Raw genomic sequence first — 13,962 nt, forward strand, 5'->3', positions numbered from 1 at the left:
AATGTAATTCAGGTTCGTAAAATAAAGCAGGCTTCTCATTTACAAAATGGAGCTCTCCTTTCCCCAGCTTAGTCTTTTACTTTGGCCGAGGCCTTTCTGAGGTCAGTTAATACCAGAGGGGAAAACTGAACTTCAATCATAACTCTGACAGCCATTTAATCTCCCTCTTTTGTTTTGGAAATCAAATTGCCTTACTGTGTTTTCCCACCCTAAACATTTCAGCCCTAGTTTCTTCATCCTTTTGAGGATGATAGCGATCCCACACTGCTTACTATAAAGGGATTCTGTAAAGCTCAGACAAGTCAGTGTTTATGAAAAGGCATTGCAAACTCTTATTTAAATGATAATCTAATTGTAAAATGCCTGAAGTCTGGTTATTTTGTTACTTTCCTGAGAGGGAACCCATGTCCCCCTGCTTGAGTCAGCTATTACTAGAGTTGTTTTGGTTCGTAGATCAGTAATAGGCAGGGGTACATTTTATCCTTAGAGAGGTGAGCATGGGGATGTTTGGTCCTGGTCCTATTTTGGAACTTTTCTTCCTTTCTTTCTTTCTTTCTTTCTTTCTTTCTTTCTTTCTTTCTTTCTTCCTTCCTTCCTTCCTTCCTTCCTTCCTTCCTTCCTTTCTTTCTTTCTAAAGATTTTGTTTATTTATTTGAGAGAGAAAGAGAGAGCATGAGCAGAGAGAGGGGCAGAGGGGGAGGGAGAAGCAGACTCTGCTGAGCAGGGAACCTGACACAGGGCTTGATCCCAGGACCCTGAGATCATGACCTGAGCCGAAGCAGATGCTTGACTGAATCAGCTACCTAGGCGCCCCGGAAGTTCTCTTTTCATGTACCCTGTTCTGGCAGGATTTCTAAACTTCTATATGTGAAGTTGGATATAATTCTTGACAGACATTTTTTTCTTTCTCTAGAGGAACCGGATTAACATTTCCCAGTGGGTTCCAGTATGCAGCCGATTGGTACCTGTGTCTTCTACACAGGGACAGTGGGGCAGGGCTCTGTCTGGTACTTTCCAGGTAAGGTTTGTTGTTCCTTTACTTGGTATGAAAACCTTAGTGTTTATTTGCAAATGTCATATATTTATAGATTAGCCAAACAAATTGTGTGATGGAAAAACCTCATGAGACCACTTCTGGGTCTCTGTGGTGCCAGCTCAGGGCTGATTCCTACAGTATGGTGTCTAGGGCGTTGCTTCTAAATACCCCAGCAGTGGAACTTAGCCTAGGATACCATGCTACAGTCTGATGATTTTTACTGTTGGGAATGTTTCCAGATATTCATCTCAGAGTTAACTTCAGTTTTCTTTTTGTAGCCACACTGTGCCACTTTTATTCGGGGTGAGAAATGTTTCTTCCTTTCTTCTTTTTTTTTTCTTTTTATGAACACAAAATCCAAGGAACAATTTGAGGCCTTAGTTTACCATTAACCACATGATTCATTACCTTGGACCCTCCTTGAGAGTTTTTTCTCCTGATTTTTGTTAATTATACAAATAATTTAGTAATAAAGGAAATAAAAATCATCCATGACCTCAAACGTGAAAACATCTGCTGGTTTTTTTCCAGTCCTTATGTGCGTGTGTGTGTACTAATTTTTTCCTTAGATACCTTAACAAATATCCACAGAATTTTATTTTCTGGTGTCTTTTCACTTATTAGAGCAGACATTATTCATGTTAGGTAGATTGCATAATTAAATTTTTTAATGGCTACGTGTTATTCTATTTACTTAGGCTTTGTTTGATATTAAAATTATTTCCAATTTTTTTGTCATTATAGGCTTTAATATAGTTACCATTTTCTTGGTATATAGTTTTTAAAAATTTTAATTATTTATTAAAGATAAATTACTAGGAGGGTATACCCTGGGTCAGTGAGTATGAGCAGTTTCTCTCTCCATAAGGTTGTTGTAATTTACAGTGCCACCAGTAATGTATATATAACTAGTCTTTCATTATTACCCCTCTGAATTGGGTGTTTTAAAAAAATTTAAACTAACTGGGTAGAAAATGTTACCTTGTTTTGCTTTGTATTATCTGTCAGGGCTAAACATTTTTCTATGTTTATCAGTTACATTCTAGTTTGTAAAAATCATATGCTTGTATCATTTCTCAATTTATCTCTGGGAATTTATTTTTCTTACCAATTTATATGAATTCCTTCTGTAGCCACTAACTTCTTTTTATATTTGATGCAATTAAAATATTTTTGATGTAAAAATGTGTTATATAATTTATTTACATAAATATAATATACTAAAACGATTTAAAATAGTGTAATTCCCTCTAACTAGTGTGTAAGCCTTGCCCTTCTGAGGACATGTTTTGTTTGTGCCTGTACTTCCTGGGCTTCTCACTCACCCTGGCACAGAGTAGGTGCTAAATATATGTTGAATGAATAAAGAATATGTCTGTACAGAGGAGGCATTCTACTTTATGTAGTCATGCAGCTATTTCTTTTCAGAGTTGGGGTATGTTCTGTTGCTTTTGTGCATTGGAAAATTTGAATGGAATTTATCATAGAGTTCTAAGTCATTTGTTTTTGTATGTACATAGGTGGTGGAGGAGGTACTCATTATGTGACTCTCAGACTTGTGCCTCATTCTTTGAATCAATAAACATTTCTTGAATACCCAATATGTACCAAGTACCGTATTAGGTTCTGGGACAGCATTATAGCACATCATCCATGTAAATAACTTAGGGTGGTTTATCTCATGCTGACAAGTTGTAATTTTAGCCAATGTAAATAAACTGGACATTTTGTCATATTCGCACATTTTCCCGCTTTGGGGACCCCTGGTTGGAAAACTCTGGTTTTCCTCAGGTATATGTCTGACAAGGAGGCAGGTTTAGCTCAGAATGGAGAAGAACTTTGTGTTAATTAGAATTGTGGGGTCATGGAATGTGTGGGCTGCATTTTGACATAGTAAATTTCCTGTTACTGGAAATATTCAGGCAATGGTCGGAAGACTGTATGTTAAGGGCATGGCATAAAAGAATTCTTCATTGGTTAAGTGATAGTATCAGATGATCTCTAAGGTAATGTCCAATGCTATAATCCTGCTACCATTTTCGAAAAGCTAGGGACATTGTATTCTCATCTCTGTCTTTCCTAAATAACATTTTGAAGTTCTGTCATACTTTGATGAGTCTACTTTAAAAACATTTTTTAGGGGTGCCTGAGTGGCTCAGTAGGTTAAGAGTCTGCCTTTGGCTTAGGTTGTGGTCCTGGGGTCCTGGGATCGAGCCCCGTTTGGGACTCCCTGCTTCTCCATCTCCCTCTGCCCCCCACTCGTGTTCTCACTCACTCTGCTCTCTCTCTCTCAAATAAATAAATAAATCTTAAAAAATAAAAACAATAAAAATATTTTTTTAAACTTTTGAAATAAATGACACTTGCAGAAAAGTTGTAAAAATAGTAGGGATCCCATATACCCTTCGCCTAGCTTTCTCTAATGTTAATATCTTCTATAACCATAGTGCAATTATTGTAACTAAGAAATTAACATTGATACAATACTATTAACTAATCTATGTAACTTAGTCCAGTTTTACCAGTCTTTTTTCCACTAATGTCCTTTATTTGGTTCTTCAATTTGAGTTTGTCTAATATTTTCTTATAATTAGGTTATACATTTTTGGCAAAAGTGATGTTCCCTTCTCAGTGCATAATTACAGGGGATATATGATGCCAATATGTCTTGTTATTGGTGAGGTTAACTTTGATCACTTGATTATTAAATTGGTGTCTGTCAGGTTTCCCTACTATAAAGTTACTATTTTCCCCTTTGTAATTAATAAGTACCTTGTGAGAAGATACTTAGAGTCTATGCAGATATTCTGTTTCTCAGCATCCTTCTGCTCACTACTTTTAACATCCATCAGTGGTTTTTTTTTTTAAGATATATAATATTAATTAATTAATTATTTTAAAAGTTGTTAAAAAACACAGAGCATTAAATTTACTATGTTAACCATTTCTAATTCTGTAGTTTAGTAGTGTAAAGTATATTCACATTGTTGTACGATCTCTAGAACTTTTTCGTCTTGCTAAACTGAAATTCTATACCCATTAAACACTAATTCAGGGGTGCCTGGTTGGCTCAGTTGGTTAAGCATCTGCCTTCAGCTCAGGTCATGATCCCAGGGTCCTGGGATCAAGTCCCACATCAGGCTCCCTGCTCAGCGGGGAGTCTGCTTCTCCCTCTGCCTCCCCCCCCCCCCCCCCCCCCCCGCTCATGTGCACGTGCGCGCTCTCTCTCTCTCTTTCTCAAAACCGCAAAAATAAATAAATAAAATCTTAAACACTAATTCACTCCATCCCACCCCTGGCAACCACATTTCTACTTTCTGTTTCTATGATTTAGGCTATTTTGGATACTACATATGAGTGGAATCATATAGTATTTGTCCTTTTGTGACTTTTGTTGCTTAGCATAATGTCCTTAAGGTTCATCCATGTTGTGGCATGTGACAGGATTTCACTTTTTTAAGGCTGCATAATTTCCCATTATATGTATACACCACATTTGCTTTATCCATTTTGATGGACATTTGGGTTGCTTTCACATCTTGCCTATTGTGAATAATGCTGCACTGCTGTAGTGTGCAAATGTCTCTTCAAGGTCCTACTTTGAATTCTTGTGGATGTATACCCAGAAGTGAGATTATGCATTATGTGGTAATTCTACTGATGGTTCTTGACTGCCGTAATCATTACTGTGGTTTTGTATAATGATGATTTTCTATTTCCATCATGACTGCTATATTTATTGCTTGGAATTCTACTGTAAAGAAGAGCTGCTACTTCTCCATTTATTTATCCAATTATTTATATCAGTATGAGCTCATAGATGTTTACTTCCCTCTGTGAGTTGTAATTCATCTTGCTTTTTATTAATTTTGTGGATCAAATTGTCCCAGGTTTGGCTCTTAGGAACTCATTCAAGTTCCTTTCTACATGCTTTCATCATTTTTGAACATTCTTTATTTCCTAGCACCACAAGATGTTTCAAGTTCATGTTGTATTTTCTTTGCTTTAGCCTTAGATTCAGCAATTTCTCTAAGGAACCTTGGTTCCTTTAACTGGAGAATGGTATTTGGAATGTGTAGAAATTAAGATATTGTGCTTAGTGTGCAGAGCATATGTCACTGGCCTCTACTTAGGTTTTTGAAAGCAGCTTGATATAGGGGAAAGAAGATAGCTCTGAATATATGTTTAATCCGTTATTTAAAAAAAGAACTTTTCTTCTTTGGGCCTTAGTGTCCTCATTTCTAAAATGGGAGAAAATAGTATCAACTCTGCAAAGTTGTTGTCAGATAATTTAAGTAAAACATCAAACATATAGGTGCAGGGCATATAGGAGATCTTCAATAAGTTGTAATTGCTGTTTTTGTTGCTATATGTGTGTTCATGCTATTTGGGTGAATTTTATCCTTACTGTATAAACTGAAACTTAAAAAATTGTCCTAAAACCACCTCAAGTTGCAAGCTTTCCCTGGGTCTTAGTTTCCTCATCTGCGAAGTGAAAAGGTTGGACTTAGATCTTTGAGATTTCTTCCAGCTCAAGTGTTGTTATTCTGAGTTACTCCTTAGTTCTTCAGTTGCTTCTTCTCCAAGCTAAACAGCCTCAATTCATTTTAACCTTTCCACTAGGACCTTTTATTCATCTCTTTGATCATTCCTGTGGTTCTTTTCTGGACCTTCTCCAGATTGTCTTTTTATTTAAAAAAAACCCAAAAAACCCCAAAAAAACCCACAACAAAAAAAAAAAATTGAAAAAAAATCCACCTAAGTTTTATTGAGTGCCGACTCCATGCCCAGAATGATCTTGAGCAATGGGACAGAAAATAAAAGAAGTATAAGGTAGACTATGCCCTGGTAGAGCTTATAGTTTTTCTAAAAGGACCAGTTACATATTCCATGATGTTCCAGAATTGCTGGAGTCCTTCCTTCCTTCTTCCTTCCTTTTTTTCTTTTTTCCTTTCTCTTCCTTTCCCCACCCCACCCCTCCCTTCCCTTCCTCCTCCTTTCTTTCTTTTGGATCAGGGAGGTCTCTTTACTTTCAGAACCTTTCTGAAAGCAAAAAAAAAAAAAAAAAAAAAAAGGGGGTCAAATCTTATATTTAAATGAGGGGCTGCCTGCAAGAGTTTATCATTGGAGTTGTCTGGAATAGGTCTTTGCATTTATGTTATGCATTATAGTTTGCTTATCTTTTTCACATACACTTTTTTATTTGGTTCTCAAAACAAATTTATGATAGGCAGAGCTGGGGCTTCTGCCTCCATGCTTTTCTCTTCCATTCTACTGCACTCCCTCCACTTTGACTTCTCACCTCCTTTGTCCTGCCCACTTCTTAAGGCTTCTTTGTGAAGTCTTTTTGGATGACTGTATGTAATTCTTTTCGCCTCCAAATTTCTATAGTTTACATAGTTTATTATATACCTTTAAGCATTTTTTGTACATTTTATTGAAGTATAATAAAAATATAAAGGCATAAATCGTAAGTGCACAGCCCAATGAATCATTACAAAGTGAACTAACCAGCACCCAGATCAAGAAATAGAACCCAAGAAGCTCCTTGAGCCCCCCAGTCACTACCCATAGCCAAGGTTAACCGCAGTCTTCACCTTGAATATCATAAAATAGTTGCGTTTTAAATATACAGTATGTACTCTGTATGTTTGCTTCATCAGTATTGCTCTGTGTAGTACTAGTTTATTCATTCTTGTTGTGTAGTATTTTATTATATAAATATACCATGACTCATTTATGTATTGATGGGTGTTTGGATTGTTTCCAGTTTGAGCTGTTAGTAACAGTGCTGCTATGAGCATTCTTGTACATGTTTTTTGGTGAACATATGTACACATTTCTTTTGGGGTATATACTTAGAAGTGGAATTGCTGAGTTTTCTAGAATGTGCATACATTCAGCTTACGTAGATATTGCCAAATAATTTTCCAAAGTGATTGTACCATTTACACTCCCACCAGCAGTGTATGAGAGTTCTGGTTGCTCTGCATCTTTGCTTAACACTTCTGTGTGTGTGTGTGGGGGGGCAGTATATGATCTTTAACCATTTTATTTATTTTATTTTTTATTTTTATTTTTTAAAAGATTTATTTATGAGAGAGAGAGTGCACGAACAAGGGGAGGGGCGTAGGGAGAGGGAGAGAGAGAATCTCCAGCAGACTCCACTGAGTGCCAAGCCCTGATACAGGGCTTGATCAGACGACCCTGAGATCATGACCTGAGCTGATCAAGAGTTGGATGCTCAACCCACTGAGCCACCCAGGTGCCCCTTTTACCATTTTGAAATGTGATATTTGGTTCCATTTCTTGTGTAGTGAGTCTTCTTTCTGTTCTCCATAAAACTATGAGCTGCTTGAGGACAGGGATTGTTTGTATCCTAAAACCTCACACAAAGACTGGCATATTGTGGGCATTAAATAAAGATTGGGTGAATGAAGCACATATACATGGCGTGTATGTAGATAAAGACAAGAAGGAAATAATAAGAAATAACCATATAAGTGGTTGAGTTTGTTCATTCAACAAATATTGGAGTGTTTCCCATATCTAACACACTGCATTTGATTCTGGTAATATGCCTAGTTTCTACCCTCATGGATCTTTTTGGTAGTGGTGATAGAAAATAAGCAAGTTTCATAAACATATAATTATACATTATAATGAGTACTGTGACTGAAATGAACAGGCTACTGCTATGATGGAGAATGATGGGATGATAAACTATTTTAGATAAAATGGTCAGAGAAAGCCTCTTTGAAAAAGTGACATTTGAGTATTTCAGGGTATTTTTTTTCCTTGTACAAAAAGTTGTTTATTGGTATCTCTTCAGTTTAAAGAAAGGAAAAATTGGGGCACCTGGGTGGCTCAGTTGTTAAGCATCTGCCTTCGGCTCAGGGCGTGATCCCAGGGTCCTGGGATTGAGCCCCACATCAGGCTCCCTGCCCCGCTGGGAGCCTGCTGCTTCCTCTCCCACTCCCCCTGCTTGTGTTCCCTCTCTCGTTGGCTGTCTCTCTCTCTGTCAAATAAATAAATAAAATCTAAAAAAAACAAAAAAGAAATAAAGAAAGGAAAAATTGTTGTCTTTAAAGGTCAAGGGAATCTTTTTTGGGGGGCAAGAACAACAAATAGTAAATGTGTGTATTCATAAATATGTGTAGGTATGGGGAAACAAGGTGTTGTTCTTGGGACTAGATACCTAGGTACTGCAATAGTTCAAATAGTGTTAAATGTTAACTTATGAATAATGGTAGGACAGAAATGTAGCAGTCGATGAGACAATCACACAGGAATCCATTGGTTACTCCTGGAGCTATGGGAGAAGAGAAGGATCATGTAATCTAGTAAAAGAGAGTTTGCCCCAAAGCATGGCTAGTTGGAATTGTCCGTTGTTCTTTGAACCTGTTTGAGTGCTTTGTGTTCTAGATAAACCATTATATTGATGTATGTAATATAATGGGACGTGTTCTGTGTTTAGTCTGTTTTACAAAGCCTGCTTAATACCTATGAATTAAAGCATAAGTGTTCTTAGGACTGACCAGGAAAATCCTAACTAATTTTTTTATATCCGTATTTGGAAAGAAAAGTAAATAACTGTCAATTAGAAATTCTGTTTTTCCCTCATTAGGATTAAAGAAAAAAAAATCATTTTTATTTCATGTTTTCCCTCTTTTCTTGGAGTAAACCAGAATTGAAGGGGTAACCCTCCTTCTGCTCCCTCACCCATAATTCTGTTAACAAAATAACTCTTTAATTTCTGTATGTTTCTTTTAGAGATGCCCATATGCATTTATGTTTTTACCTATAATTTTATACATACAAGTGTTTTCATGTTGCCAACAATAATGAGCCTTAGGACTTTGGGTGATAATGATGTGTCAGGGTAGGTTCCGTCTATTGTAAGAAATGTCCTGTTCTGCTGGGGGATGCTGATAGTGGAGGATGTGAGTGTATGAAGAAGGGGTTTATGGGAGTTCTTTGTACTTCCTGCTCAGTGTTGTTGTGAACATAAAACTGTTTTAAAAAATAAAATGTATTTAAAAAAATCTCAATGACTACCTGATTTTCCATTGAGTGACTTTACCGTAATTTAATTAACCGTCTTATTGGACTTTTTTCCCCCCCAGTTTTCACTCTTGTGAATAATGCTGCAGTGAGGCTCTCTTACATGAAATTTTTTTCCCTTGGGAATTTGTTTTCAAAACTGTGTTTATTGGTCTTAATTTTAATACCAACCTAATAGTGTTATGGTGAGTATTAAAGAAGGCAGTATATGTAAGGCACTTAGCATAGTACCTGGCACGTGATGATTGTAAATAATGGCTATTTTATTGCCAAAATGCATTCAAGTGCAATGAGAACATAAAAGGAAGGCAATTCTGATCTGAACAACAATGTTGGTGGTGATGGTGATGATGGCAGCTTCTATTTATTATTTTGTGGAAATTACTTTACATGTGTTATCTTCAATCCTCCCTGCAACTGAGGTTCAGTAAATTGCTCATGGCCACCCAGCTTATATGTGGCAGAATCAGGCTTTAAACTTAAAATTGACTGTTAAGAGTCCCCTCCCCCCCATATACCACACTGCTGCCATTGTTTAGGTAGGTCTTTACTGCAATTCTAGTTCCTAGAGTTGACTCAGATGTATTTAGTTCCAGGTTTCCAGAACCGAGTCCTTTTATTTATTCAGGTAGCCAACAGATGTTTATTGAGTACCTACCAGACACAATTTTAAGTGCCCATCTTGGATTCTTTTGGTGATCAGATCACCAGGAGCTACGTTAAGCAAGGTTGGAGAGATTCTGTAGTCTTAATTTTGAAGCAGCTCTACTCAGAGTAACTGTCCAAGTGAATGCTCTCTGTTGCTTACATCTTTTTTTTTTTAATCCCCCAGTGGCCTCAGGTGAGCCAGTCCCTAGAATGTGGTGGATCAGAACAGATTCATGGGATAGATGTTCAGAGGAGTAGGAAGTATCACACCACAAATAAGGTGAGAATTATTAGTGTTTTCTACATTTATAGACTGCTTTCACACAGGTGTTCTTATTTGAACCTCAGCAAAATGGTTAGCTGGATGAGGCAAGGAATTTTATTGAATGCAGAAGGTGAGGCTCATGGAAGTAAGTGACTTGCCCAAGGTCACGAAGATAAGCGACAGACCAACTGAATATTTGAACCTAAGGCTTCTGATCCTGTGCCCTGTATTTCTTCTGTTGTACTGTCTTGCTTAGAAAACCCTTTAGAGAAAACAGTTGTTACGGATTTTTTATATGTTAAAAGTAGTGTAAAGATTTTTGTATGTTAAACATGTTTGAAGTAATATTTAACTTTTGGAGAATTCCTTATTGATTATATAGCTTGCCTTCATTTGGAGAGGCTTAACATTAGAATAGGTTTTTCTTGGAGTTTATTTGCAAACTACAAGACTTGTATCTTCTATAGTCATTAATAAAATGTGTTATACTAAAAAATACGAGTTTAGGAACACTTATTCAGTGCTTGCTTTGGTCAGTTTTGATTTTGAATGACTTTTGACTGCTTTCAGACAGTAGTTTTCTTTCCTTTTCCTGTTATGCTAAAAACATAGAGCATTCCACTTCTCAGAATTCTTCTTTGGGAGGTAAGGGTCAATGTTTCCTGTTAAAAGTACTCTTTTCCATAGAACTTTTATTCTGATAGCCCAAATCTGTCATTTCCTAGACATGGGTTCATAGGCATATAGTCAGTGAGGTGGCTCTGAAACTTGAAGGACACCTATTAGAGTTCCAGATATATTTGCACTGAGTGATAAGATGCCCAGAAAAATGAGAATTAAAAATTCTAGGTGAAAAAAAATCTAAGCAATAAAAAAATACCCTTAGATCTAATAAGAAACAAAAGCATTCTATTTTTGAACATTATTTTGTGGGGTGCCTGGGTGGTGCAGTCGGTTAAGTGTCTGACTCTTTGTTTTGGTTCAGGTCATGATACTCAGGGTGGTAAGATCGAGCCCTATGTCAGGCTCCACACTCAGCAAGGAGTCTGCTTAAGACTTTCTGTCTAGGGGCATCTGGATAGCTCAGTTGGTTAAGTGTCTGTCTTTGGCTCAGGTCATAATTCTAGGGCCCTGGGACCGAGCTCTGCATGGGGCTCCCTGCTCAATGGGGAGTCTGCTTTTCCCTTTCCCTCTGCCCTGCCCCTTCCCCTGTTCATGCTCTTGCTCTCAAAAAAAAAAAAAAAAAAAAAGTTTTTCTCTCCCTATTCCCCACCTAAAATAAATAAATAAATCTTAAAAAAAATTTTTTTTTGTAACTGATTTTGTCCCTTTCTTTTTGATGAAATAGCTTTCTACTACCAAGGATTCTCCACAGCCTGTTGAGGAGAAGGTTGGTGCCTTCACGAAGATAATAGAAGCCATGGGATTTACAGGACCTTTGAAATACAGTAAATGGGTAAATTCTTTTTAAATTCTTCTCATTTTCTTTTTGGGCTTTGTGCTTTCTGCTCCTTATAGATTTTTTTTAAAGCTTCTGCTTTGCTTTTGTGAAATTCATACATTATTTTGAGAGCTTCAAAATGTATTGTTCCTCCCTCACCCTCTCATTCTGAGTCAGATCTATGTAATATGCAGGTCTGGAATACTGTCGCTGTTCCCTTAACTTGATTTCCTTAGAAATATCTCAGTACAGGCTAAGCCAGTGAGACTGGGCTTTCCAGGCTCTTGCTACGTGATACGCCATACAAATGAGTTCTAAGGAAGTAGATGGGCCATATGTTCTGATGGGTAGCATTCTTAAGGAAATATTACTCTCTGATGAATCCTTTTTCATAAGTGATCTTTTTCACTAGGTCATTAGAGTGACTTTTTTTTTTTAGAGTGACTTTTGTTAAAATTTTACTAATAACCTTTTTAAAATTAATCAATTTTGTAATTTATTATAATTCTTTTTTATGGAGGGATATTTGCTAGCTGTGTCATTCCTAGTCAAGTCTTAGCTTAGCATATTTTTTGCTTTATAGTCATTGCTATAAATGAATGAATGTCTTCTCTGCATCAGGTGCATATTGCCCCTGGGTTTTTATAACAATGCCTCTAACCAATTAAAGTAATAAAATATTAGCCCAGTTATCTCCTGGTGCTAGCATTTCTCTCTAACTTCTGCTATAAAGCCTTTAATGCTTTTCAAGGTTGCTAGAATGTTGGATAAGCCTAATCAGTCGTTAAGTTACATGTTAATCAAAGCAAGTCATCACAAAGCAGTAGGGAGGACTTTTCTAGAGAACATCATAGCTTTGCCCCAAATGATCAAATAATGCCAGTTATACCATTTTAGCAGGATAGATTCAAATTAGAATTTTAGTTTTATTACAGACTTTACTTGTAGTTCTCCTTGCAATGTCTGGTTCTCTTCCTAACAGTTCTCACTGCAGCCAAGTATAGGCTTCTCTCTATAATGTCTTTTTTATATAAATTCTGAAAAGCAAATGGTGATTCTGCAAACATTTTGTTTTCACGGGGCTTTGAAAAGTATAGAAGAAAACACATATTACTAGGTAATGATGTTCTTGAGAGCCTAAGGTTATGAAGTGCCTTCTTAATCATCAGTGAAATATTAGTTATATTCATTAAAGTTATCTTTTTTACATCTTAATCTTTTGGCAAATGATAATCATTGGTATATTGGGTAATGATTTTAACAAGAATCTTTCTTATGAAAAAAAGGTTTGTGATTATGGCATTTGGATTCAAAAACTTAAAAAAACGTGTTTTGTTTGAAAATTAGAAATTAGGGGCGCCTGGGTGGCACAGCGGTTAAGCGTCTGCCTTCGGCTCAGGGCGTGATCCTGGCGTTATGGGATCGAGCCCCACATCAGGCTCCTCCACTAGGAGCCTGCTTCTTCCTCTCCCACTCCCCCTGCTTGTGTTCCCTCTCACTGGCTGTCTCTATCTCTGTCGAATAAATAAATAAAATCTTTAAAAAAAAATGAAAATTAGAAATTAATTAAAAGAAAAGGGAAATGAGAGCAGAAAGAAAAAAAGGAAAAATTTACTGTTTTATTCATTTCTTGATGGTTGAGTTCCACTTGGTTGCTACCATTGCTTTGTCTAGTCTGTTTTTTTATGATTCCAGAGGGAAAGTTGGCTACCATTTGGAGGATTACTAAATCATCAGGAAAATTTCTTCACTGTTGTAGTTTAAGTTAGCCTTTGATTTTTCTTGGTTCCTTTGTGACCTCAACTAAGTACTTAATATTTGCATTTTAAAAGGCTTTGTGATGTGGCAGTGTTTACTTTCTGTAACCTTCATTTTTTAATTTGTGACATCAAAACATCAAAGTATGCCATTCTAGTATAAGTTGGATAGGAAAACATAGGTGTAACTTCCCATTTTAAAAGATTGCAGGCCTTGGGTGCCTGGGTGGCTCAGTTGGTTAAGCGTCTGCCTTCAGCTGGGGTCATGATCCTGGGGTCCTCGGATCAAGTCCGAGCAGGGAGTCTGATCTGAGCAGGGAGCCTGATTCTCTCCCTCTGCTGCTCTCTTTCTCTCTCTGTCAAATAAATAAATAAAAAGAAAGATTGCAAGCCCTTTTCAGTAAGTGTTGACTCAGGTATCAATGACTAGACACGTGTATTGGATTGCACTAGAAAGATCTTTGAGTTTTGTGTTTTCACATGCCTTTCATTAGGGAGTAAAATATCTGCTTGACATCAGCAGTATCAACCTTCTTTCCTCCATTTTTTTCTGTAACGTTTTCATATGTAGTTTCATTTTTCTTCTAGATTCATATTTAGGAATTTAAATGTAGCTTTTCCTTACCTGTTTGTCCTGAAATAACCATTCTTTTCCATTATCTTTATGTAGTGATATCAGGTAAGACAAGGACAGCATTTCCCAGGTTCAGTCACATGTCATAGAATAGGCAGTTTCCAGGTTAGCATAAAG

At 36.8% G+C, this 13,962-nt stretch overlaps 1 protein-coding gene across 2 annotated transcripts in view; it reads left to right on the forward strand.

Annotated features, from left to right (window-relative positions):
• Nucleotides 1-13,962, forward strand: part of LOC113258537 (ubiquinol-cytochrome-c reductase complex assembly factor 1) — a 92,675-nt gene that overhangs the window by 11,984 nt on the left and 66,729 nt on the right. Inside the window, exons 2-4 of one of the 2 annotated variants that reach the window (XM_026503366.4) lie at nt 914-1,018; nt 9,933-10,028; nt 11,362-11,469. In XM_026503366.4, the coding sequence (XP_026359151.1) occupies nt 914-1,018; nt 9,933-10,028; nt 11,362-11,469 (309 nt within the window). The remainder of the gene's footprint in view (nt 1-913; nt 1,019-9,932; nt 10,029-11,361; nt 11,470-13,962) is intronic. The other variant, XM_026503367.4, reaches the window with a different exon arrangement.

This window comes from Ursus arctos, unplaced genomic scaffold (assembly GCF_023065955.2).
Source record: "Ursus arctos isolate Adak ecotype North America unplaced genomic scaffold, UrsArc2.0 scaffold_16, whole genome shotgun sequence".
NCBI lineage: Eukaryota > Metazoa > Chordata > Mammalia > Carnivora > Ursidae > Ursus > Ursus arctos.